This window comes from Choloepus didactylus, chromosome 1 (genome assembly GCF_015220235.1).
Source record: "Choloepus didactylus isolate mChoDid1 chromosome 1, mChoDid1.pri, whole genome shotgun sequence".
NCBI lineage: Eukaryota > Metazoa > Chordata > Mammalia > Pilosa > Megalonychidae > Choloepus > Choloepus didactylus.
In genome coordinates, this window is record NC_051307.1 from 11,067,745 (window position 1) to 11,094,489 (window position 26,745).

Here is a 26,745-nt window from a genome sequence, read left to right on the forward strand (position 1 = left end):
GATCTGAAAAAAATCTCCGCAGAATACACAGTAGCCTCTGCAGGACTGTCAGCTGTGAGGTTTGAACCCTGATGGGAACCACTCAGGCCACCCTCAGCCTCTAACTAAGCTACTCCAGGGAGCCTTCTACTTTGTGATGGGGAATTAGAAGAGTATCTAATGTGGAAAGCATGACATGTACTCTGGGGCTCTGTTGTTCTCTTCAGGGCCCCAGAATCTCATACCTTTTATCATAAAGTTAGAAAAGAGCTTTATCACAAGTCTTCCTGTCCTGGCCTGAAAACAGACTGCCAGGTTCAGGGTCCACCATTAACTGTGAATGAATCTGGGTTTGGTTTCCTTTATTGCATCTTCTGCAATATAATGATTGCTGAGATTTTTTTTCTTTAATTTTGGGATTCTGTCCTTCCCTTTAATGGGGAAATCATACATACATGTGGTACAAGGCGGATTCTGTGTGTTTGGAGTTGATGGCGTACATGGGCGTTGCTTCCCCATCATTAGGAAAGGATGTCATGGCTCATACCACTGGTATGTATGCCCAGTCTCGGTGTGATTTCAGATGGCTTCCTAACTTGACACAGTTTAAGGATGATAGGGACAGACTTCTTCTCTGACTAATTAAACAAATTTAAAGCATAACAAACATCTGAATCTCTTGGAAGGACCTTCAAGAGTAAAGCAGTCAAACAGCCAGTCCATCGTTGCAAGGACAGGCTATGCAAAATACAAATGTTACCCTTTCCCTCTAGAAGTAAAACCCCAACAGCTCTCAACTCTGATTTTCTTTATCCTGCTGTATTTGGAGGGACATATTATGATTACGCATTATGTTTTAAAGAAAAATTAAGGAAAGCACATAATTTTTTTAGAAATGCAAGCCATTGGCAAAGAGGTATGAAAAAGCAAGTGTCTCCTGAAGCCTGGAGGAGGCAGGATGTGGCAAGGAGGGGAAAATGAAGTTCTTTTGAAATCACGTCTGTCAAACAGGATCTTAAAGCAGATGCCCAAATAACTGAAAAGAGTGTGTTATATTTAATCTAAATTTAAGTGGGTAACATTTATGCAGTTTCAATGATGGAATATTTCCCTTTTGTTCAGTTTTATTTGTGTGCATTTCTCTTTAATGAATGATTGGTTATGAGGCCTTGGCCACACTCCAGATGTATTTGTGCAGCAGCTTTTAAAATCTATGTGTCTGGTCACTTATTTCTCTAAATTTATCTCATTGCCTGGCAATCAGTCTTCTCTAATACATTATGTACACAGGAAATATAAACATGTGAAGGACAGAAAAATTAGTTAATACTAACATATATATATACACACACACATATATATGCATATATATATATATATATATATATATATATATATATATAGTGCATTTTGGCTTCATGTTTAACTTTTTTTAAGGAAAAGTTGCATGAATGGAAAAAAAAATCTGTGTACAGTATCTGTAAAACTGTCTTGCCTGTTTTCATTTTCTTGTTCATGCCCCATACAAACTAGAATTTAACTGATGCCACTGGTGCCTGGCCATATTCAAATACCTATGAGTCAAGCCATCTATACTTTGATTTGAAGCACTTCATCCTTTTTTTCAAAGCAAACACTATCATAATGCATTCTTATTAAGGATTTTGTCTAACCATATGTTGCCATGAGTTAATTCTGCTGCCTTTTGTCTCAAGGATCAAAGTCAGTTTGATTTGGAAATCTTCCCCTTTCCAAATGAAATAGAGATGCAGTACCCAGTTTCTTTGATAGATACTGCCTTGTGGATTCCATTTAAAAATTGTAATCTAGTTTGTAAAAGAGATGGTGATGCATGTAAATAAAGCATAATGACACTCAAAAAAAAAAAAAAAGTGCTACCCAGTATAACGATTGGTGTTCACAATTTAATAAGTTTAAGCAAAAAAAAAAAAAAAAAAAAATTAATATCCTTTGACGACAACAAGGTTTTGGAGAGTGGGAATCCGTCTTCCAGAGAGAGTTAAAAAATCAAAAACAACTAGTTAGCCTTAAATGTGTTGCAGCCTGGGTTCCCCCTCTCCTCCCCTCCCTGCTCTCCATATTTGATTTCCTTTTCACATATGGAAAACTCAGAGGGAATGTCTGAGGATGGATGTCTTTCTGAAACATAAGAAAAGGGAGAAGTCAGCACAGTGAAAACTCAGGGACAAAAAGAAGACAAAGAAAAAGTGCAGCTTGGAGACCCCAAGGCCGAGGCAGCTGCAAGCTCCCCATCTCCCCAGCCCCGACCCCCCCAGAGGGCGATGCGCTGGACTCACAGGGAGGGGCGTCTCTTTCAGAGATTGCAAGGTGCTTCCCCAGATGGCCACACTCGTCCTCACCACGTTCCCTGGAGGAACATGTGGGTCCTGTGGGGCTCAGGGGTGAGTGCCACGGCGTGGCCTGGCACCTTGCCCAGTTGGCCGCCCTTCCACTGCAGAGGGACGAGCTCTCCTAGAGAGGAGAGTGTTCATCACATAGCAAGCTGCAGGATGCCTGCTTCACCTTCCTAAAAGAAAAGCTGGCTTTAAAAAATATATTTTAATAGCATTTTTTCCTGATATTAAATACACTCCAATTATGGAAATATTGGAAAATTTGGAAAAGCCTAAGGAAGAAAATAAAAATCACTTGAAATCTTACAACCCAGAGATTGCACAGCACAACATAAAGAAATTAAAATCATTGTGTAATTCCACCTCCATCTTCAAGAGATAACCCCGTGAGTATGTGTCCTGCCGTCTTCTGTAAATGCACATAGGAATATAGATCTTACATGTTGCTGTTTTTAAACCTTCCCCTTTTTTCCCCAGATCATCAGAAGCATATTTTGTAAAATATATCTATATGTATTTTTTTTAAGGGGAAGAAGTTTAAAAAGAATTTTGAAAAGCCTGAAGAGGTCTACAATGAAGATTATCTGCTAGAGGGTTAGCGCTTTGAATGAGAAGAGGGACTTGGATGGATGACATAGTGCTTGGTGCTTTTCTGCATTTTTTTCAAATTCCACTTTGCCAAGATAGCTACAGTGATATTTTGGTATATTTACTAACAATTTCAAAAACATATTTTAAATATCATTGGAGTCCTGCTGTATATAGGGTTTTTCATCTTGATTAAATCACCTGTGTGCAGTGGCTGATAGCTGTAGGATATTCTTTCATGTAAGGATGCTATAGTTTTTTTCATTCCTCTCTCTTGGAGCATTTGGATCATTTCTGATTTTCCACAGTGTGTCAGTACAGCTGTGATGAATAGTTGTGCCCTTGAATTATTTTATTGCCTTGTCTGAATATTCCTTAGGGTTAAGTCCTAGAAGCAGAATCACTGCAAAAAGCATAAACATTTTAAGGCTCTCAGTGTTTATGAACAGAATGGTTTGAAGGATTTCTGCTCATTGATTACTATGGGATGGGCTTTTGCTCATTAGTTAGAATAAAACAGGTACTTTATTGCTTGTCTTACTTATTTTTAAAGCAGATCTTTTGATCCTTTTCTTAGAAATACTGATGCATAGTTAACAACAAATATTATATCTAAACATAAGCCATTTTTCCAAAAAAAATCAAAATAATTTTAAATTAAAAAGTAACCAATCATATTACAGAAAAGTTAATAAAAAAAATCATCCTAATATAGCCACCATTTTCATTTTGTCAAATCTCCACTATTTTGCTATGAATTTTTACATAGTTGGAATGAAAGTGTAGGTAATTCTTGTATCTTGCTTTCTTATTTAACATTCTATTGCAAACATTTCCTCCATGTTGCACCATAGTCTTTGAAACTGTCATTTTTAATGACTACGAATTATGCCATTGACTTTCCATAATTTACTCAATGATTTTCCTACTGAACACTTAGGTTAGTTCCAAATTTTTACTTTTATAACCTTTTCCTTGTGGTGAACATAGGCTACTTCTGTAGGTTAAAATCCCCAGAGTGGCTCGACTGGGTCAGAACTTAAATATCTATTAATTCGTATTTTTCACTAATGCATACTGGCCTGTCTTCTGAATTCGTCTTCATTAATGAGGCTTTCTTTTAATGACCCCGTGAAGCTCAGGACGTTCGCGGTGGCAGAGCACCCGCGGGTACCGTGGAGGTCAGGATGCCGTCTCGTCTGCGAAGTGGCCCTCCTGGGGCCCCGGGTATCTCAGACCCAGAAGAGTGCAAAAACAGAGCGTTTTTCTTGAATGTCCCCTCGGCACCAGGGGGAATGCACTTGGCTGTCACTCACAGAAACCTCTGAAACCTTCTATTCCACAACCTTTGCCAACGAGGAAAGAAAATATACGGTCAGGGAGGTGATCATTATGTAACCCCCTCCTTTACCACCACCCCTTCTTTTTGCAAGGACATCATCAACGGAAGATGAAAATGCATTTATGGCTTCCCCTCTCTGCTAAAGCAAACCCAAGCGGCTTCATTTTCAGAAATGCAAAATTTACAAAGTTCATAAATGCTCCTTTGTTGACTGTGAGCTGTGTGGTTTGGCCCCCAGAGTTATCTCAGCTAGCACAAATAAATCTGCCGGCCTCCAGTTGTCTCAAACTAAGCATTCACTCCTTCCCCCGTTGTCTCCCTCCTTGTAGAATTTCCTCTTGGCCTTCAGCAACACAGGCTCAGTCTTCTCATTAATATGCCCCGTTAACGTTGCCAAACCTCTAGCAGTTTAGTGCATATGTTCCCTTAATCATTTCTCTTTGTTCTGGAAGTCTGTGTTTGGTTTCTGAAGCAACTCTTTTTCCTGTCCCCTCTCCCCTCAGTTCCACCATCACGAGAGCTGGCTATAGTGTATGACTGTCCAGTGTCTATTTGTTTATTTAAAGAACATCCTAAATTGCCTGAAATAGAGTCCTGACAATCTGCTCACAGTGTCTAAACCATTGCCCTCCGCTGCATGTAAACGTCCAGTAGCCGTCCCCGAGACCCTGGGGCCTCCGAAATCCAGGTGAAGTGTGCCTGGCACCCTCTAGAAAGCACAGGTTCCTAGAAGACAATGTTAACTCCCTGCACGAACAAAGAGCCCTTCTTAGGCTTTCTTGCCGGTCCCGCAGAGAACAGGACGCTTTATTCTTGGAGCCCAGTGGTGTACAGCCGCGCTCGGGCTCAATGGGTCATTCACAGAGGCCAAGACCAATAGTCCTGAGCTGCTTTTCATAGGGGATGGAAGTGGGCCTGGCACGGGGGTTGCGGGCACCCGGTGCTGGTTCCAGGGGCAGTGTGGGAGCAAAGCAGTGGACCGGCCACACCAGGGTCTCCGTAACAAGGAGGGGTGTCTGGGAGCCCCTCCGACCGGGGCCTGCCCACGGGCGCCACCGGCCGAGCTCCAGGAGCTGTGGGTGCGCTGCCGGTCAGTTGAGGGGAGACGCACTGTGTGGCTTTTCTCTGCCTTTATGTATTTTTCTTTTACTGAGTTCCAACCATGTGTAAAGTTCCACCCAATTCCTTTAGGCCAGAGGAGACCAGCTAACTCAGAGCTTGGTCTCTCTTTAGAGCCTTTTCCCCTCAGCACCCAGGTGACTCTTATTGGAAACTTCTCACTAAATACCATCTCTCCCTCCTCCCTGCCCTTGCCACCCACCCCCCATCTCCCCAGTAAAATAAGTGTTCCCAAGAACCCCCGTGGCACATCGGCAAATGGGCACTTCCAGTCTATCAACTCACCGAGCCTGATTTTTTCACTTTAATAAATCCTCCCACAAGCCACGTATGTTCAGTAACCTGACCAGTAACTCCTGGAAATCAAGAGGAAAACTGTCCTAACTCGGAGTTAGAATATGTAGAATGCAGCTTGAAAGAAATCTCAGAGTGAGGGTTTTGAGCGCTTTTTGTTGTTCTTTCGTTTTTTGAAAAAGTTGAATGTTGACTCATTTGTTTGAGATATAGTGCACTTTTCTAACCTATCCCCAAAAGGGAAGTTTGTATTCTTTTAAACAAAACTGTTTTAAAAGCAGAGCTCAAGCCTAAAATAATCCAGGGATCTCTGGAGTTCTCAGAAGGTGTAGATTTATTTACTATAGTTAAAACATAATTAGTTCTCAGGGGATAGTGTATCTTTTAAACGCCTTTATTGCCACCATATTGGTTTTCTAAATAATCAGAAACTTCTGCTATTATATTCTAGCGTTCAAACAGAAATGCTCCATAAGTAGAAACAAATGTCAGGAATTGCTAGTTGTCACTTGAAGAAGGGACACCACATCAGAGGGGGAGAAAAGAAGTTGACAGAATATTCCAAAGAAATACAATGTAACGAAATCTTACTCCCCCTAATCCCCCCACGTACACACACTCATTTTTAATATTAAATCGTGTGTTCTTCATCCCTTCTCAGTCGTTCCCTCTACAGGAACAAGGAAGGAGGGGCATAGTCCTGCTGGCTTTGCATTTCTACGGATTTTTGAAACACAGAAGTATCCACCCCTCTCTGGCCACACATGCACAATGAATACAAATCACGTCTCTCCTGGTGTCTGAGCTGAGGGTTCTCACGGGGCAAGGCCCTGTTCTGGCTGACCAGTCTTTCTCACCATTTGCAGGTTGATGTTTGCGATGCCGCAGGAAATGGGTTTAATCGCCATCGCAGCACAGCAAACACAAGGCAAAGGTCAGTCATCTTGTGTTATTGTCACTGCTGTTTTTCTTTTCTGAAATCGGTGGTTCTTGTAGGTAGAGTACAGGCCGATCGTGAGGTTAAAAGTCGTTTCTGTTTTCTTTCTTTCCTAAACTGGAAGAAAAGGGAGGGAAACCGGGATCAAAAGTTGCAGCCTTGGTCGAATTAAAATACTCTCTTCAAACTGTAATGTTTACTGATAACTTGCCATTTGCTTGTGAGAGCATTAACGATTGGTTAGCTACATCTTGTAAATTCCTCCGGACACACTCTAGGCTTTGCAAAAGTTTGCGGGTCATAACTGTGTTACAGACACAGTTATTTTCCTGAAGGTTCTCTCTGAGGTGCCTTCTGTGTCTACACTGAGCCTGTGTCTACACTGAGCATCTCATGCAGGGGTGTAGATGGCCAAGGAGACTCAGAAGAGCCTTTTGTTCTCCAGCCCCCACCCGAGCTGGCCCCCAACTTTGTGTGCAGTGGACGCTCTGTCGATGCATTTTCCCAGTGACTACAAAGAGGCAGAGGCCAGAGCGGGGCTCCCACCCCCCGTGGATCCTTGGAGACAAGAGCGCCCAGCGTCCCTGAATTCATTTCTGGTCTGGCAGGGAGCAAGTTCCCAGTTCAGCCTCCGTGCAGGAGGCAGAGGATGAGACGAGACGGCCCCTCACCCCCCACCCCAGCCGGCACCCACCAACCCAGATGTGCTCCTAACTCTCAGGGGCTCTTGGGACCCTCTCAGCAGTAAAGAAATAAGCAGTCTACCATTTCCAGTTCTTTCTCCTGCAGATTTCTTTTGAACATAACTCAGAGAGAGGAAGAAAGAAAAAAAAAAAAAAAAAAAAAAAAAATTGTGGGAATCAATACGGTGGGTTAAAAAAACAAAAAAGACATTATACATAGAAGAACTTTGACTAGCCATACCTCTCGGCTGGATGATTTTGTTTTCCTGGCTTCTATTTTAAGAAAAATAACAACCTAGTTAATATCAAGGGTCACTTTTATTTGTTTTCCTTTTTTTAAATAACTTTATTTAGATATAATTCATGTACCATTCAATTCACCCATTGAACCTGCACAATTTGGTGGCGTTTAGTATATCCACAGAAGGGATTGCTTTTAAAAAGCACCTTCCAACACCTCTCCTGAATCAGTGAAGAGTCAGCCCAGGTCCTCAGTTTTGGCCTGAATTACCATATGGTGCGAATCAAAACCTAGAGTGATGTTCAGACACGGTTCAGATTTTGAATCATCAAAGCATAAATCATAGGCTCACAGAGGCAGAAAATTATACTAATTATCAGAAACTTTTTGCAACAGACCTTCAAATTCGAGAAGGCCTTTCTTTACTATTGCATTAACTCTGGAATGCCCAAGCCTCTTCGCGAGCCGGGATTTATTCAAGTGGGCTCTCCCTTCGGCATGTGGCTTCGGGTGCCCGATGATGTTTTCCTCTGCGCCGCATGTCTGTGTTCACGTGGCCGAGCGCTTTCCCCCATGTGGCCTGTTTTCCAGGGCGTGGAAGCAATGCCTGGCTGAGTCCCATGGGTTGCTCTCTCTCCACTCTACTCGTCTCCATCCCGCTGAAATCCCAGCTGGGACAGCGAATCCCTTTTGTCCAGCATCTGATGTCCCTGGCGGTCGTGGAGGCAGTGAGATCCATTCCCAAGTATCAGGTACGTCCGGCCCCTGGCCTTGCTTGCTGCTGTTTGCAGCCTGCGTTTCCACAGTTGATGAATGTAGCGCCTTAGACTGCTCTCTGCAGAGCTGGCAGTTCAGCACTCCTGGAGTTTTAAAAGCACCGTCAGGTTTTATTGCTGCTTCAGACTTGCTAGAATGCATTTATTCCCCAGATTTCCCTTTCCATCGTGTTTGTCAGGCTCCTTAAACCTCCTAATAAGGGAAAGCCTTTCCCCCACTCCCCCTTTTTGACTGAGGCTTGTTGAACTGGATGGGAGCTGTGTGTCTGCATTTTCTGGCAAAAACGCTTATTTTATGGACTTAAAAAACATTCTCATTTCCTACTTTCATTTACTGTGTTCTGTGCTCAGCAGAGTTGCCCTTTCTGTACAGTCAATGAGTTCAACATCCAGGTTGGTTTGTGTCCGTCTTCCCCGGAATTGTACCTGCTTCTCTGTTATTACTCTCAGATGTGTAGGTGTCAATTATTAAAAAGATAAGAAAAAAGAGAGTAATGAACTTCTTCTCCCACACCTGGGCTGCACTTTCCATATCCCCCCTCCCAGATTTTCCAGGAGGAGTTTCATATCGATATGAAAAGGGGGTCCCATCCCCCCACCCCACCCCCTGCACACACACAGCAGCTCCTAGGTTAGCCTAAAAAAGAAAAAATCATCATCTTGATTCCTGAAGCAAGATGTTTAAAGCACGGCTCTCAAGGGGAAGTCGAGGTCCTGTCATCGGCGTTGAAACAAAGCAGCAGTCCTCATCGGTTCCCCAAGATCTCGATGCAGCCAGGCCTTCCTATTTGCCACGTATAAAACTTTGGGATTCCATGGAAGTAGTTGCTTTTAAAGCAGACACTTCCTTTATCCCATCCAGTCAGTGACACGCACATTGAAACATGACATTTATTCCAGTGCACCCTGTGTCCTCGCTGTGTCTGATAAACTGGGGGCCCCCCAGACCACTGTGAACCCTCAGATCCTCATTCACCAACACCTGAGCTATGCACTTTGTCCCTTTGAAAGCCACTGAGAATATACAGCCCAGTGAAGTGTTTTCAACCCCAGCAACAGTGGAGTGGTGAGGCTGATTCGTCTCAGAAAAATAAGGAAAATATTGAGCCTAGAAAGTTAAATGAGTCTATTTAGCTCCCTCCTGGCTTGGGTTTTGGCCCTGTGGCATCATCTGTTACGTTAGCGAGCATTCTTTGAGTGCGTGCTGCGGGCAAAGGGCCTGCGCCAGGCCCTGGGGCTGCAAGGTGAGAGCTGGGAAGCTCACCCTCAGCAGCGTGCTGGGGGTCGTCTCCCCCATTCTCTACTTAAGAAGCTCCCCCTTCAAAGTTCTCACCCGGTGACCACAGCCATCCGTCTACCACCTCAGCCTCACCTGCATGCTGGATCTTGGGGTTTGAATTGGGTTTCATTTGAACATGGTCCAGTTGGCTTGCACAGCATAGCTACCGGGAAGTTGAAACAGGCTTCGGTTGCGTAGAATTTGCTTTTCTTCCATCCTTCACTGGGGCCTCAGCATGTCCCTAACGGGTGTCACCATCAGCACACAAATCATAATACTTGTCTCCCCTGTTGGCTGGAATGTTCCCCTTCTCCCCAGGGACCCGCTGTGGGCTGCTTGCCCTTGGGCGTGCTGTTTCCTCTCGTCCTTCTCTCACCTGGGCACGTGAACCCCCACCCCACCCCCAAAGCTGCTTCTGCTCCCTTCTCTGCACCTTAAAATTCTGTTCCTTCTTGGAGGCCCCGCTCACAGGCCATTCCCCAAATCCTCCAGCCAGACGCCCTCCTTCTGCTAACACCTTGTGGTGCTTTAACAGTCTAAACCTGTTTTATGGGCTCCACCACGTGTTGCTTTGAAGAGGAGTTTTCTGTGCTCCTGTTGCATCTCCCCCAGAGCTCTTTGGAATCAGGGTTGGTTTTATTTTGGTCTCTGCAGTTCCTACTAGCAAGCAGAGTGCTTTATGCATGGGAAGATCACAGCAGCTGTTTGAAGAAATGTTTTAAGTAAAATTAAAAAGAACTAAGGATGTGGCCCTCCTCTTCACCCGGGAATAGATGTTGTTGTTTATCTGTGTGAGAACCCAAAATTTCATAAGCTGTACCTCACCAGAGCTGGAAATGTGGAGTCAGACAAGAGTCCGCAAGCAGGGCCAGCTCAGAAATAAGCTGCTCCCCACACAGCAAGGTGGTTCCTGGGCCTCCGGAACTCCATTGGTGTCATCCTGATGGCCAGGAACTTGCTCTCCCTGCCACTGTGGCAGGCGCAGGTGGGATGTGGGGGGTCAAGAGAGGCGAAATAAAGGGATCTGGGGAGAGGAGCAAAGAGCAAAGCAAGTTACAGGATTTCTAGACAGAGTTTCTCGGCCTCAGCCCTGTTAACACTTTGTGTTGGCGATTCTGCATTGTTGGGGAGGGGGCTGTCCTGTGCATTGTGGGACAGTGACCAGCATCCCTGGGCTCCAAAATGCCCCCCACATCGAGAACCCCTATTCTAGACAGAAAAAAAAATAAGAAGCTCACTGTCACCTAAGGTCTACTGTGAACCCCATGTTTTATGTGTACTTTCCTTCTTCTGAGAAATTCATGCATTTCTCCTCACAGTCCAGAATGCAGGCCAGGCCAGGGTGGTCCTCACGAGCAGAAGCAGCTTCCACCCGGCCGAGGTAAAAAGAAGGCCTGCTGGAAGGAGAGAAGGGACTGGCACCTATTAAGCCTAGTTTTCAGAAGCACGCGGGCTTGGGGTCAGAACCGTGGATTTGAATCCCAGCTCTGCCGCTTGTGAGTGGTGAGACCTCAGGCCAGCCCTGCCGTCTCCTCAAGCTTCAGTTCCTTCCTCTGTTAAACAGGAGGGGCCTAGTACCAACCACGAAGGTGTGGTATAAGCAACACACAGACCAAGGCTGAGGAGGGGCTTGGTCCCGCGGCACCTCACAGGCCCCAGAAGGGCACCAGCTACTCTGCCCTCTCGGCCTTACTCTGCTGAGCGTCCCTCTTCCAGCATTGCGCCTCCAAACAGGCCCCCTCCACCCACACCTGGCACAACCTGGCTACCGGTGGGTCCCAACTCCAGAGGCACAGGGGACAGGGTGGCTCTGGTAGGCCTGGCTCCAGGCAGCCTCCACCCTTGGTCCTTTCTACTGTGACCAGGGCACAGGCAGCATCTCCAGGCCCTCCCTTTTCAGGATGGAGAGGCCCAGGGCCACTTGACAAGTCCATTTCTGGTTCCCAAGTCAACCGTCAGCACTTCTGTGAGGCCTTCTCTGATAACTCAGTAAAATGGGTTCCTCCTCATATCCTCACAGCCTCCACCCGAGGCATTTCTACACACCTTGTGAGACTTTAGTTGATTCAGGGCCCTGAGAGTATAATTCACCCCCTGCCCCAGCACCCAGCCCAGGGTTGTAATTGATGCTGAGAGAACGACATTAACTCACAAGACCGGCATCTTCAGAAAGTGGCATTGAAGGTGATGCTTAGTGAAGGGGGATGGGGAAATGCTGAGATTTGTGCTGATTATGTTCTGTGGGTCTCTCTCATTCTAACCCCAAGCTAGAACTTGGATTGTCCCAAATAAAGTGAATACTTTAATGTTGGATTGTCCCAAAAAAGGTGATGAGCTGACCGGGAAAGAAGAAAGGACCAGACCCTGTGTTCCATTAGTTTTGAGACTGTTCTGCTCATCTTCCCTTAGTTAGATGACCTCATGAGGTCCCCTGGCATCCTGCAGTTCCTTCATTAATGTGCAGATTTCTCTTTAGGATGTCAATTTACGGGTGAAGTGGCCCAACGATATTTATTACGGCGACCTCATGAAGCTCGGTGGAGTGCTGGTTAACTCAACACTTCTGGGAGAAACATTTTATATACTTATAGGTAAGTTTGTGAAGCCTTTCCTCGGGCATTTTTATATTAATAAAACGACAAAAATAAAAGTGGTTTATGCATGGCTGTGTTGGGAGGAGTAGATTATCCTGTGAGTCCTGTCATTTCAGAAGAGGCTGTGTCTGCAGAGACGGCCAGATTGGTGTACGGCGTTCAGTGTCCTACCTCTGGCCACAGAAACCACCAAGTTGGTATCGTACCAGACAGCCCTTTCTGACACCTTGCCACACCCTGCTTCTAAAGTTGAATTAGAAATGGTGAAAATAAACGTTCGCCACACCATATTGCAATAAGAAAAGAAGGTTAATTTCAAAGGCTTCCCATTCTTTATCTTGACCTCCGAGGAGCTGGGGACCATGAAAAGTTGGCTTCTTTTTAATCTTCAGAAGAAGCTCTAGCTGGCCCTGGTCAGGTAAAGAATACCCGTGTCACCTCGGCACATCTGTATCAGACAAGGAACTGGATTCAGAGGCCGTTTCAGGACTTCTTAAGCTCCTGACCATCAGCCTCCACCCAGGGAACTTGATCAGTGTTCAAAAATCAGTAATTGACAGAAAACATATGACGGTGTGTTGAAAATACCAGCCAAAGAACATAGGGCTTACGTTTCCGGCTCTGCTACCAACTGGCAATATTATTCTGGGCAGGCTACTTCATAGCCTTAAAGCGCCACTTCCCATCTTTAAACGAGCAGTTGGATTAGATGCAGAGATTCTTAGGGAGGGTCCACAGATAGGCCTCTGGGAGCTAAAGATCCCCATCGACATGCTCCTGTGGGGAGATCCTTAGCCTTCATTAAATCCCTAGGGGGGCTGGGTGCTGGGGGCGGTGGGGTCTTTGACCCAGCACGGATTCACGGTTGCCAGCCGGGGTGCTCTCTGGTACTTGGAAGAGCACAACCTGAGTTTTCTTACCAGAGGCAGCGACAATAGTCAGTGTTGCTATTTTCCCAAGACTAAACTTTCTGAATCCAAGAGAATTTTCAGCCCTATGTAACACTTAGCTTAAGCCTTAAACTCAACAGAAGCCGCAGATATTGTGCGTGTTGTAGAATAAATGAACAATTGAATGACTGCAAATATCACCCCTACCGCTGTAGCTACTTCTTTTTTCCCCAGAGGTAGTTTATATTGCTTTATATTTTAATAGACCTTTTTTTGCAATGTAATTCCCTACTTAAAAAAAAAAAAAAAATCTAAGCCTGCTCAATCCTTCTCTTCACACTGAAAATGGCCCAGAACATTTACTGAAGAATAGTGTTATTGTAAATGTCATCGTTCTATCTGAAGTGAGTTTTGGGGGAATTTTTTTTTTTTAGAGACACTGAAAACCTGATAGTCTTCCTGCCTAGAACTTGCAGCATGTCATTTCTGATTGAAGACTTCTTTGAGGTTGATTCAGGGCCCTGCTGAAAACTGAGGTTCGGCTTCTCTGAAGACTCTAACTTCCCCCCGAGAGAACGGTGGTGTTAAGTAACAGGACAGATGGGCGTATTCAGACCCTGCTACCATCAGGAACTCTCCTGAAGCCTTGATTTCGAGCCTGTGAAAGCGCCACTGACCATGCGCTGGGTCCCTGCCAACAGTGTGGCCTTAGCACCAAAGACTTCAAGGATAAAATATTAAAAGACATGTTTTAGGGTTATGCCATTTCCAAGGTTTAAAGTCTCTGGTTCCAGAGTTTACTCCTTAAGACCTGAATCAAATTCTTTATTTTCAAGCATATGCTCTGTTAATCAAGTAGAAACAGAAACAAGAGGTTTTATTTTATCCTGGGCTCAGTGCAGCACAATTCTTGGTTAGACCATATGAGGGATAGTTATTTCAAAAGCAGCTCTGACAAGTTTTGCCCATTAATAGCTTGCATTTAACCAAACTGACATAAATGTGGCTGTCTTTTTTCCAAATCCTTATTTGCAGTGAGGGTAGGATGGTAGGAAGTTGTTGTCAAAGATATCAGCCACTCTCTAAGTGATCACAGGCCATAAATTTGTGGGCAACTGAAATGAGGACAAGGTGGCAGGAACTGGACTGTAAACCTGCAACTTTTCCAGGTGTCTGAAAGAAACGTGCGATGCCGTCGATCTGTTGAGCTGCTCGTGTTTTCCGTTTGTCTGTTGCTTGTTTTTGTCCAGGCTGGGGATTGAACGTGGCTAATAGTAACCCCACCATCTGCATCAATGATGTCATCACACAATACAATGTGCAAAATGAGGCAGCACTGAAGCCCTTGAGAGCCGATTATCTCATCGCCAGAACGGTGACCATCCTTGAGAAGCTGATCGACACGTTTCAGGATGAAGGGCCCAATGGCGTTCTTCCCCTTTATTATAAATATTGGGTACACAGGTTAGTGCTAGCTTGTGTTCGTGCTTTTAAAATTCCTCTATGAAATCAACAGATCACTGTTTTAAAAAATTATATTTTCTCTTTATAATGGAGAAGCCTGGTGGACACAACCTTGACCAAGTGAGCATTGCCAGTAATGGGACAGACGGGCATCCTGTGCCTCCTGGTGGGAAGCAGTGGGAGCACACAACGTCACTGAGGGCGTTTTCTGCCCACCATGTTTTATCTGGGTCTAAGTGCGAGGAAGCAGACAAATCTAAATTGTGGGACACTCTAGACAACAGTGGTTCTCAAACTAAGTTCCCTGGGGTGGTAGCAACAACAGCCTTACCTGGGAACTGGTTTGAAACCCAAATTTCCTCGTCCCCACCTTGACCTACTAAATCAGAAACTCTTGGGGCCATTTCCAAGGTTAAGAAACATTCCAGGGGATTCTGATGCAGCTACAGTTTGAGAACCACTGAGTATAACAGCAGGGCTCTGCCCTTCAGAAATGGCCATGTCTTAAAAGTCAAAAAGAGGGTGGGAGAATTGTCTGAGATTAAAGATGAAAGGGGCATGGCGCCTAAATGCAGTGGGTTATCTATAATTAGATCCTGGGTGGAGGGGAATAACCATGACGGATGTTAATGGGGCAGTTGGTAAATTTGAACACAGACTATATATTAGATAATATTATTGCATCAAGATTGAATTTCTCGAGGGTGATAATGGTGATGTGGTTTTGTAGGAGAATGTTCTTATTCTCAGGATATACATGCTGAAGTATTTGGGGATAAAGTATCATATCTATAACTTATTTTCAAATGGTTCAGCCAAAAAAAAAGGTATGTGTTTGCATGTATGGCAAGTGCAAAGGCAAATATGGAAAATGTTATGAGTTGGTGATGAATATAGAAAGAAGGAATACGGATTTATTGCACTATTCTTTCAGCTTTTCTGTAGGTTTGAAATTTCTCCTAAGTGAAAATTTGGGGGGGCATTCTATACTTTTAAAGCTCTTGACAAGTATGTGATTTAAAGACATTTGGAAAAGACTCAAAAGCAGTCGTATTAGCAGGAGTTTAACTTAGAGTTGATGCTGCTCAACTTTATAATGTTTTTCTCATCAACTCAGCCTTTTCCCCCAATCTTGGCAAGAAAAGCCCTAGAATGTTGTACAGTGTTTCTTAAAAGTTCTGGATGGAGAGGAAGTGGTGCCACCAGCTTTGCAGACAGGTGAGACTTATGAGTGAAGTTGCTTTTCAGAGAAGACGTTCATTACTCTCTCAGACTTCCCGACACCCTGGATATCAGAACGATTCAGGCAGACGGGCGGAAGTCGGGGAGCTCAGAGCTCAGACCCCGATGAATGTGATCTGCATCAGGCCCCCACCCCCACCCCCGAATCCCTTTGCATGATGTGTGATTCCTGAACTTGCACTGCCTTTCCCAGTGAAGCTCGCTGTCTTGTTACAGTGGCCAGCAGGTCCGGCTGGGAAACGCCGAGGGACCGACGGCGTCGATCGTGGGCCTGGATGACTCCGGCTTCCTCCAGGTGTGTCAGGAAGGCGGCGAGGTCGTGACTGTGCATCCGGACGGTAACTCCTTCGACATGCTCAGAAACCTCATCGTCCCCAAGCAGCGGTAGTCCCGGGCGCGGGGTGTCGCCTGACCAAGTGGGAACCACCCCAAGCAAGCATTCCACTTTGATTTTTGCCGCTTGCCCCAGCCCGGGGACCTTGAACGCTACTTTAGAGTTGTGGGTGAATTTTTTTTTTTCCTCTCTCCAGTTAATTTGTTAATTCTTTAATCCCCCCCCCCCCCTTTTTGGGGGTGGTTTTGCTGTTGATGTTTTATTGGGTTTCTGAAGATGTTGTAGGGCGGAGGACTGGCAGGTGGGAGTTTGGTTTAGTTAGGGTGTGAAATCGTTCTGCCACCTCGGGCTTCGATTTGTGTGTTTTGGCCAGAAAAAAAGTCGTATTTGGAAACAGCAATGGGAATATTCAACTGTTTTCTCGGTAATGGACACCTTTACCCCCTGCACCATTAAAAAGCAAATCCAAAAACATTCTCAAGCCCAGGCCAGTGGTGAGTTGGAGGTAGGGTAACCCTGTTTATGAGCATCCCAGCAGGCACTTTCCAATAGAACATATGTTGGCACTCCGGGGTTGCTTTTATTTTTTATTTTTGTTAATAAGGAAAGAACAGGTAGACTTTTAAGAGTTACTCTGTGCCCCTCTACTTCAAGGTTTGTTTTTCCGATAACAATGCCGAAGCGGCTACAGAGTTGTATCTAGCTGATACAGATGCAGTGACATTGTAGAGGAAATCTGCTGATTAGTTTGACATTAATTCATGATCTTCCTTTCATATGTCTAAATTGACTGCATATTCTGAAGAGATGGGATCAAGTTCAAGGTCCTCAGAGTGCCGATTAGCCATCGCTTGGATGTGAGCCTTGTGGGGTTCGCCCTGAACAGCTGGAGCTGCAGGCTCCCTCTTACCATACATGGAGGATTGGGGTTTTTAAGCCTGTTTCAGGCTAGCTTTGAAATGCAGAGCATTCCTGCAAAACCCCATGCAGAAACACAGTACAGAATATAGACACACATGGCATTTTATATGCAAGTCATTATTTTTCACCCCCTTTTTCCTATATTGCTAGGAAAGAAAATGATGATACTGAACACTGAACAGTTAAATGAGTCTGTGTGTGTGTGTGTGTGTGTGTGTGTGTGTGTGTGTGTGTGTAGCTTTAAAAGAAGATGTTAAAAATCTGATGCGTTAAAGTCCCCTGGAAGAACAAAAGAAAGGAAGTCTTTTGATATACATTTGCTAGTTCCAGATGCAGTCCATGCTTTTTTCCATGTAACATCTATCTCTCTGTTGACCTTATGAATCATACATAACTGCTTTTCAGCTGTAAAAGGCCAATTTTTGTCGACTTTTCTCTCTTCCTGCCAGTCCCAACTGAAATTAGTGGAAAGAAAACTTGATAGGGCTCTTAGCTGTGAACAAAATCTCCTCATTGTAAACTAGCATCCTCTTTAACCAAGCTTTACCAAGCTAGGTTCATTCCAGAAATTTGTGGTTTTAAGTAGAAAATCTGTCTACCTTTAGCCAGGCACATGCCCCATAGGAAGAGAAAAAGTAGCCTGTTTTGTTCAGCTCAACACCACAATGTGTTTTGGAACTATAACTTTAAAAGTATCGTAATTTTTGCAAAGAAGGCTTCAATTAGAATTATTTTTCTCAAAAACAAAAAACAAAACCACCCTCGTCTTAAGTTCCCTAAGTCTTCTTTTGGCATTAGTGACAAGTTGAAATAAAAATCGGCACCATACTAGTACAAAATGGACTCACCCTTGCAAGGGAGTCTGCAAAATATCATCAAGGAGAAAACCCTACAGGCTAATGTTGCAAGTTTCCTTTCTCAGACTTTGTAATGTAAGTCAAGTCGTCCCTCCGCGCTGCCATCATTCCTTTTTGAATTTCTTTGGGGGGTTATTTAATGAAAAACAGTCTATGTTTTGTTTTAAGCTGAAGTCCTATTCTGCAAATTTCTGCTTTGGAAAAAAAAAATTGTTATCATTTAATTTCCTTTCTGCAAATTAAAACTAATGAAGTGTGGACATGTCAAAGCAGATGGCAATGTCCTAGGCATTCCCTTTGGCTCTGTGCTTTTTAACAGGCTGGTTTTCCTTGTGCAAGACACCCTATTGTCTTGAGGGAGACGAAGTAGACTTGAAGCAGATGCTTTTTCCATAAATCTCATTTTGCCTTAGATGAACCAAAGACCATTTTAAACTTCTGCTTCATAGAGAACAGCTGAACAAAGGCATTCTATCTAAAGCAGTTGGTGTTAGGGAAAACTGTCTACTTGACCTGTTTATGCACCCAGTGATCTCAAGAAGCTTTAAAGTTCTTACACAAACTTTGCATTTTCCTCAATCTTTAAAACACAGCAAAAAAAAAAAACAAAAAACAAAAAAAAAAAACCTCAGGATCGGTGTGTGCTTTTAGAACACTAATTGTCCCTCAATTTAGAGGCTGCACTTGGAGCATCTGGGGTGTTCTGTAAAAGGCTGTAAGTTTCCCCTTCCAGGCTGGTAGCGGATTTCAGTTATTTGTAGGGAGTGACCCCTAAAGTGCCATGCTCCTTAGAACCGGAAAGCATTCACAGGGAGCTGTCCGAGCAGGAGGGGTTTACGTCTCACGTGAAATGGTCATTGGTTTCACTGTAGCACACGGATGTTGCCTGACAGCAGTGACTGGCCCGACCAAGGGGTGGGTGCACAGGCCCATGGTGGTGGGGTATGGGTGAGGTAGGGGGGAGGGGGCTGCAGCTCAGGCCTCCACCCCCAAAAAACACACACACGGGGGCGGGGTTTGGGCCACCCCTACCCTGGGGCCTGGGAAGGCAGAGAGCAATCGGCCTCATCCAAAAGTTTCAGAATGGAAGAGGGCAACTTTTAGGTTCACAGTCTGTAGTTCCACTGGCTCTCAACAGGTGGAAAGCAGGGAAATCCTTATCCTGGGGACTTAGTACGCGTATCTGAAATAAAAGAAAGTGTAAGCCTTTGCAGTTTTAGCTTCTCAAAGAATCATCTCTGAAAAAGAATTAACTTTAAAGCAATGCCTATAAAAAGCAGATCCACCAAAATAAACTCTAAGACTTTCTATGTCTCAGGCTCATTCTTATTTTTACCACAAGTCTCGTTTTTTAAAAAAATAGGCAACTACTTTTGGTTACAATACTTTTATTAATATTTAAACATTTTTACAAAATAAATAAAATGTTTTACATAGTAAGGAGTATGTATGTATTTCTAAGTATTAAGAAGCTGGTTGCTTTTGGGGGCAGGATGTCATTTTGACAGGTGTATTGTGCATCATACAAAAAAAGAAATCTTAGTACTCCAGGGAATAAATGTTAGCAAACCCAAAGGCAAAGAAAAAAAAATCTTTTAACTGTAAGAGAAATAAATTTCTAGCAACAACTTCTAGATGTCATTCTTTTAGAATTTTTCTTGTTCTTTTGGGAAAATTGCTTCACTTTTTTAACACTTTTTCCCCATGATTTTAAACCTTATGTATCAGGCTTAAGTTTAGGAACAGCTTGAATAATGCATTTTAGATAACTCAGGGGCTCTAATTCACTAAAAAGGTACTGTGATGTTATGGCATTTATTTGAAAATGTACTTTTATTTCCATTTTATCTGTAGCAGCTGCCATAGTCTACCTTAACAGTTCCAATAAATTAAACCTTTGGGGAGCCTTTCTACAGGATCCATTGAACTCCATAAACCTTTCCCACCCTTAGTGCAGCAGGGAGGAAGGCCTGGCGTGGGACTGATAAGGACAAAGGAGGTGGGAGGTGAGGGGTAGAAAATACAGGTTCTTGCAGATTTCCTCAGGACAGCCCTTCTTCACACCCTGTTCCCTTCTCTACAAAGGTATGAATGGAATGGCTTTTCTAGAAAGGGGCTTCCACGAACATAAAGGAATTCCTTTCCCTGGGAGGCCGTGTGGAGGGCCCAGCGGTCTTGAATTGGGCTTATTTCTCAAATCCATTTGATCTGGCATTTTTGTCAACATAGCACATGTTAGGGCCTCCAGGGGTTTTCTTCTTCTTTTTTGTGAAAGAGGCATATTTATTAAAATGCTTCCTTTTCCCCTGTCAGCACCTACAGGAGTCAAGAAACTATCACTATCCTCAGATTAAATGTGCAGAGTCTTAAAAGATGGAGGTAACAACATTAGGTTGCCGTAATAACTCCTCTGTTAACTTTGCATTGAGCTTTGACCATTGTAAGAATCTTCCTTCATATTCTAGGCTAGGAAAACAGAGATGTTTAGACAAGGAAGATTCCACTAGCACACATTTTATGTTTCAGGTGTATATGCACTGTTAATAAACCTGTTAACACTATCATTCATACATCTAATAAGGGCATCTTTTTTTTTTTAAGATTGATATTTAACTACTTTGAAAGCCTTCATGATTTGTATTCCCTACATACAGCCCCCAAAAGTTAAAAACAAGGTGGACGCAAAAGCAGTTTGTGGTACTTTACTGAAAAATGTCAGATGCTTTTCTCCTACTCATCAAACTTGCAACTTCCAGGAATCATGGTTCAACGGTGAGATTCAGGAGCATCAGAAGGAATATACCAGGCTTACTTTGTGTGCACACACTCAAGCAAGAGCTGCTAATGAGGTATAGCTAAGTGCCGTACAGAGATGTGTGTATTTGCTTCTTAATGACCCAGTTCCTTCACTGCGCCACACGTGTTCCGGACTTGGCATATTTTAACTTGTACCACAAGACAACCGACACCCTGCTGGAGGTGGCATCAGGTCCTCTGTGGTGATCCTGGGTTGGCAAAAGGTCATTTCACATTTTGAATATAGTTGATGTTGGTACACTTTGATTCTAGAATGATGGGCTAAAGGCATTTGTGAAAATCTCTTTCCCTTAGAAAGGTAGAAAAAATTACCTAAAGTAAACCATTTTAGAAAAGCAGCAAAATGACGTAGGGTTTACAGTGGAGGAAACTGAAAGATGGTGAGTCAGTCAATGCACTGAACCGGTTCAGAGCCAAGCTATGATTTTTAAAGAGTGAGCTCTTAAACTAAGAAAAACAAAAATTAATGGAAGTTTATTTTTAAAACACTGCTGATGCTTTATAAAAGGATACCTGTTTACCTGTTATACATATTACATGTCCATATGAAGTTTTCTTGCTATGTATAAAAATGCAGAAAACGCTTAAGAAAATGTATACATCATTTTCATTATATCCCTTTAGCACATTTTTCTTCCCCAAGGTGCAGTCCATGATGATTTTCCATATTGCACATGCAACTTAACTAACTTTATCAGCAATAATTGTAGCAAACACAAGCCTAGTGAATTACAGATTTGTGTGGGCTAGAAGGATTTTGCCACGTAATTAAACTTGACTGGGGTAGTCAATAGCTCTGGGTACTGCTGACCTAAACCATCTGTGTGTCATTCTCATAAAATATCTGGCTATATATATTGCATTTAATGCCTATTTAATATATTTAGAAGGTGCTATATTCTTTTTGTCCTTGAATTTGTAGGGGTTGAGGGTAAATAAGAGCTTGATAATGTACATATCCAGTACATCCATGTTCACACACACAACGTGGAATTGCATGTTCACCCTTGTTGATTTTTGTATCAAAAAGGAGTTAAATTAAAAAAAAACTTTTAATAAGATGCCTGAATGACTATTAAAGACAGCGAGGAATTGTCTATTCTTGGGACTTCCAATCACATTCTGCTTTCACCTAAGAATCTAGAAGGGCTCTGAATGCCGGAGGCTTCCTCCTTCAGGTCCGGCATTCTGCTGGCGCTAATGATGTAACAAAGAGTGAATTTTTCCTCCTCGAAGTGGAGGATATTTGTGGAGTGTCGAAACTCCTCCAGCCCTCCCCGTGGGGCTCTCACTGCGCACTGGGCGCAAGGCACAAGCCTGATTTCAAGCTGAGGCCATGAGGTCTCCCTGGGGGCGTCTAGGACCCTCGGCTCTACCCTTTAAAAAACCCGGGCTCCTGGAGGAACAGCAGGCCGCGCCGGAGCCCTCTAGGCCGGCGTTTGCGGCACTTACCGTAAAAAAATTTAAAAACCCTAGACCTGGGCTGCGGAGCTCTAGTAGACAGTCGTCTCTGCATAAGTTAACTTCAGGTGGTGCCTGGACGGCTCGTCCCGCTTGCGCCGGCTGCGCCTGGCAGCGTGGGGGCCGCAGGAGACCTGGCCTATGGCTTCTCGCTGCGGGCAGGGGTCCCGCGCTCGGCCCGGGCGGGTCACCTGCCGTTGGTGATGATGACCGACGCGCCCAGGTAGTGCGGCAGCGGCGCTCCGGGCGGCGAGGCCGCGGTGGCGGCGGCGGGGCCCGGCGCTCTGGGCCTCAGCCCGCCGGCCGCCGCCTCGGGGCCGCGGGGTCCGCGGGCGAGGCCGGGCGCAGCGCCCCCCAGCGGGCCGCGGCGGGCCAGCACGCGGTGGTAGTTGAGCAGCACGAAGGGAAGCTGCGCCGGCGGCTCGGCGGGCGGCGGCGGGCAGCACTCGGGCGCCGCGCGGGCCAGCGCCAGCCGGGCCCCGTCGCGGACGGCCTGGCGGGCGGCCTTGGCCGGGCCGGGCGCCGGCTCCTCGCGGTAGTGGCCGCAGCTCGGGAAGCTCAGGGCCGGCGGCGGCGGCGGCTGGGGCGCGGCGTCCTCGGCGAACCTGCGCGCGGCGGCGGGGGCTGCGGGGACAGGCGACACGTTAGACGCCCGCGCTCGGGGACGGAGGAAAGGCGAGCGCCCCCAACAACGCCAAGTCGGGGAGCCGGGGCGCAGCCGCCACCCTGGACCCCCCAGGGCCGGGAACGCCCAACCCGCCCCTTGGCCTCCCGCGGCCCAGGCCTGCGCGGTCCAATGGAAAGACCCCCTTGTAACTGTTCTGGTAGCCCCGTCTCAAAAGCAAAGAGAAGCGGGTGGAATTAATGTTTGTGATACATTCAGTGGACGCCAACATATCCAAAAATATCATTTCAATGTGCAATATAAATATTATTAATGAGGTATGTTACTCGTTTTTATTTTTTGGGGTGGGGCGCATATTGTCTTGGAACTCCAATGCCATCCTTACACTTGGAGCACATCTCAATTGCACTTGCCACATTTTAATACTCAACAGCCACACACAGCTAGCGGCTGCCGCTTTGGACAGCACTTGCCTAGAGCCTACCCCTGCGTTAGGTGATGCCAGTCAGCCCTGGTTTTTGCTCGTCCCTCTGTGGGCAAGGTGGGCACAGCAGCCATCAGCCTGTTCTGTTTAGTATTACCACAATTAAGTAACAGCCACCCCACTTAATTATATGTCTGAATCAATTCGCTTCCTTTGATTTTACCTTAAGACAACCTTTGTCCTCCTTTAGTACCAGAGGAGAAAGTTGATCATAAATTGTCCCAAATTAGCACCTCTGGTGTGCGACAAATGAGGTGGTTATTAACCTCTTTCACTTTAAAAACTGCAGTTAAAAAAAAAAAAAACCACCAAATACTGACTGAATCATATCATTGGCCAACTTCCAGATACAAAGAAAAATACTTCTTTCAGGTCAATCTCGAGTGGGTGATATTTTCAGCTGGTATCAAACTCCTTTGCTTTGCCTTTCTTTCCTGGGATGTTCAGGAAAATCCTTCCTCGGCTATTTAAGTGACCCAGTGCACCATGGGCAACCGGAATCAAAATCCAAGAAACTGGTGACTCCTGGGACAGGCCCAGGCCAAGTGACCAGGCTGTGCTGTCCTCCTCGATGTATGTCGTTTTCTAAGCCAGCTATTTTTTGAAAAAACATGCTCTAGTGATTTCCAAAAAGGTGAACTCTGTCCCTCTTCTCAGATTTGTAAAGATGAGTCATAATGCAGACGAAAATATTCCCAATATTTGCATAAAAAGCACTCAAGAGGCTAGAGGAGCCAAGTCCTGCCTGCCTGTCTATCGGGTGAAGGGAGTGGAGAGGACAGAGGAAGGGAGAAAGGGGGGACCCAGGGAGCTCTCCTCTTTAAGGAGGCACTGGTGTAATTCATCCTGATGCGACATTTACCCGGCACTTAGTGGTGCCCACAGGACATCTGCATCATCTTGGTCTACACTTGAGGCAGTAATTAGGTCTGGGTGAAGGAGAAATACTTTTCCTGCAGCTAACCTTTAATCCCCACCTTCCACCCCCTGCCTGGAGTTGGTCCAGTGAGCAAACAGGAGTCTGTCTGGGCCAGGGGCAGCAACTGGTTCCTCCACTGAGGACACCCAACTGAGGCCACCGGCTTGCCTGCTGCCAGGAGGAGCTGGCTGAAAGGCCTGTCTCTGATGTTGACCTAGCACGTGCTGGGGAGACACCTACTGCGTGCCCAGCCCTGGGCCAGCCTTATCACACAACTTATGATCCCATTTTACAGATGCAGAAACCAAGGCCTGGAGGATTTATGTCCTTTGCCCTGGGTTGGTGAGTGGCATTTCTGTCCCCGACCCCATAGTTTTCCACCAGTGTTTTCCACACTCTGAAAACTAGAGTGAGAAGAAAACCAAGAAGTTAGTTCTCTCCCATACGCATTTGGGGGGGATGGAGTGGAAAGTAGCCTTGTAAAATAAACGCAGATGGGGCATTCTCGGTGCATGGGAACTGATTCTGTGAATCATTTTCTCTCCCTTTTGGGGAGTGAAAGAGGCCTAGGTCTTGTATGGAAGGTGGCAGAATACTGTTTCCTTGCTCCGTTACATGGTCACTGGTGCCCATGAAGCACTTGCATTGAGAGCAGGAAAGCATAGCAATTCCTACTTAGAAGCTTTTTTGGACATTTGGAAATGTCTTGCCCAAAGAGGGAGGATTTCTTTTCCATCTGCCACCCACTGCTGCTGCTGCCCCTGGCTCTCCACAGCCCTCCCGCCTTCCCTGCGCACGAACATGACCCACCTTCGTAGTTTGGCAGGAGATGGTGCCGAGCGGTGCTCACTGCGGGCTCCGAGAGGTTTTTAGCTGGAGACGGGTTGCTAGCCACTAAAGGGTTGGCATAATGCCACTGGCATTCGCCACTGGCTGGCAGCGTGCTCAGGAAAAAGCGTGCCACCTCACACGGGGATCCTTGGGGCTGCCCAAACTTGGACGGCAGCATCGGCTTTTTGCTGCTGAAGACATGAGAGTCTAGAGGGAAGTGGCTGTAATGGTAGGAGAAGGGGAGGCTGTAGGAGGGGGTGTACAAAAGGTCTCCGCCTTCTGAATGGAGCTGCTGTTCTGGGGGAGCCAGAGCGTCCGCCGTGGGGCTGGCTCTCCAGTTTCCGAGCTGGCTGCACTCCAGTTTGTCCATCTGGAACGAGCTGTATTGCTGTACAGTGAAGAAGACGGATGAAGGGCCGGCGGAGGGGCGGGGGGCAAGCTGCTTTCCGGCCCCTGGAGACCTGAGCCTACCGACAACTCCACCCCGGGGCTGAGCCCACCCCGGCTACCACTGTGACATGCCCACTGGGGACAGGTGCGCAGCACACGGACCCACCCAGGGAGGGGCGGGAAGAGCTCCCCCTGAGCTGACAACACAGCAGGCACATTCAGACACTTGCCCTTCCTAAGAGCTTTTGAAATAATTAAAAAATAAATAAATAAAGACACAGGGAAGGTTTTCGTTTAAAAATGCTATGGAAACACGAGGTACTGTTGTTCTGACCTGTATTTTTGTGGATTCTAGCAGGCTGATGGACCTTCACGATTTAGTTTCTTCTTCCTAGACTTTGCTAGTCCAGAAATTCCACCTGCATATCAGCTTTGCACTGCCTTCTCCAGGCTATGTCCCTACCATCTAGGTAGAACATGCTGGAAGCACCTAACGTCAGCCCATGGTGACCCTTCCTGGCAGGGAGACCCTGCGGTGCAATAGAGACTCGTCATTCCTTAATGTGCCCAGGAGTCCTGATCCCCACACCTGAAACACACCAGCCACACCCCACACCTGCCAATGTGCGTGTTACCTGTTGGGGGTAAGGGTTTGTCCTCAGCTTTGTCTTCATCTTCGTATTTTTGGGTTTAGCTAACTTCCTAGTTTCTTGTGAGGTAGACAACGTGGTCCTCCAGGAATCCTGGGACTTGGAAGTGGAGACCTGGTCCAGAGACAACTGAAGCTCCTTGTATTCGATATCCCTGGGAAGCAAGCGGAGGACAAGCCACGTTCAGCAGCCGTCGAGGAAGAGCCGCTTCCCAGCACTGTCCCCGAGCGTGCTCATGCTCAAAGTTCCAAAGGATTGTGTCACAGTTGGATGTGGATGGGATTTGAGAACAGGCCAGCTTGCCCTCCTGTTGCCAAGTCCCCCGCAGCCCCGGCTCAGCGAGCCCAGGGAACGCTGAACAAGGATGGCGGTTTGGCAGGGATACAGGAGGTCAGTGCGGCTCTCTGCAGGCCGCAAAACAAGCCCCAAATGCATTTCCTGGGGACACTGTGGGCCACTAGGAAGGGTGTAAAGGCAAAACCGAGAAGGAGAGAAATACCATTTGCCAAGTCCACCCACATCCGAGTATCCAACTGCTTCTCTCTTAGGTACCCAGAGGTGAGTGGGGGGCCCTCAAGGGTCCAGGAGCCCGGCCCCCAGCTGTGTCATTTTCACACCTCCTGCCCATCTCTGTCCTAAAGGGCCAACCTTGG

At 45.8% G+C, this 26,745-nt stretch overlaps 2 protein-coding genes across 4 annotated transcripts in view; one reads left to right on the forward strand and one right to left on the reverse strand.

The window, feature by feature from the left end:
• Positions 1-18,576, forward strand: part of HLCS (holocarboxylase synthetase) — a 231,186-nt gene extending 212,610 nt beyond the window's left edge. For all 3 annotated transcript variants that reach the window (XM_037831637.1, XM_037831645.1, XM_037831654.1), the window contains 5 exons: positions 6,564-6,631; positions 8,150-8,310; positions 12,090-12,204; positions 14,348-14,561; positions 16,020-18,576. In XM_037831637.1, the coding sequence (XP_037687565.1) occupies positions 6,564-6,631; positions 8,150-8,310; positions 12,090-12,204; positions 14,348-14,561; positions 16,020-16,191 (730 nt within the window). In that variant the 3' untranslated portion in view covers positions 16,192-18,576. The remainder of the gene's footprint in view (positions 1-6,563; positions 6,632-8,149; positions 8,311-12,089; positions 12,205-14,347; positions 14,562-16,019) is intronic.
• Positions 18,577-21,293: 2,717 nt separating this feature from the next.
• SIM2 (SIM bHLH transcription factor 2) overlaps positions 21,294-26,745 on the reverse strand; it is a 50,302-nt gene continuing 44,850 nt past the window's right edge. The window contains exons 9-11 of the mRNA XM_037831669.1: positions 26,078-26,246; positions 25,032-25,440; positions 21,294-22,817 (exon numbers count right to left, since the gene is read on the reverse strand). Of these exons, the coding sequence (XP_037687597.1) occupies positions 22,381-22,817; positions 25,032-25,440; positions 26,078-26,246 (1,015 nt within the window). The 3' untranslated portion in view covers positions 21,294-22,380. The remainder of the gene's footprint in view (positions 22,818-25,031; positions 25,441-26,077; positions 26,247-26,745) is intronic.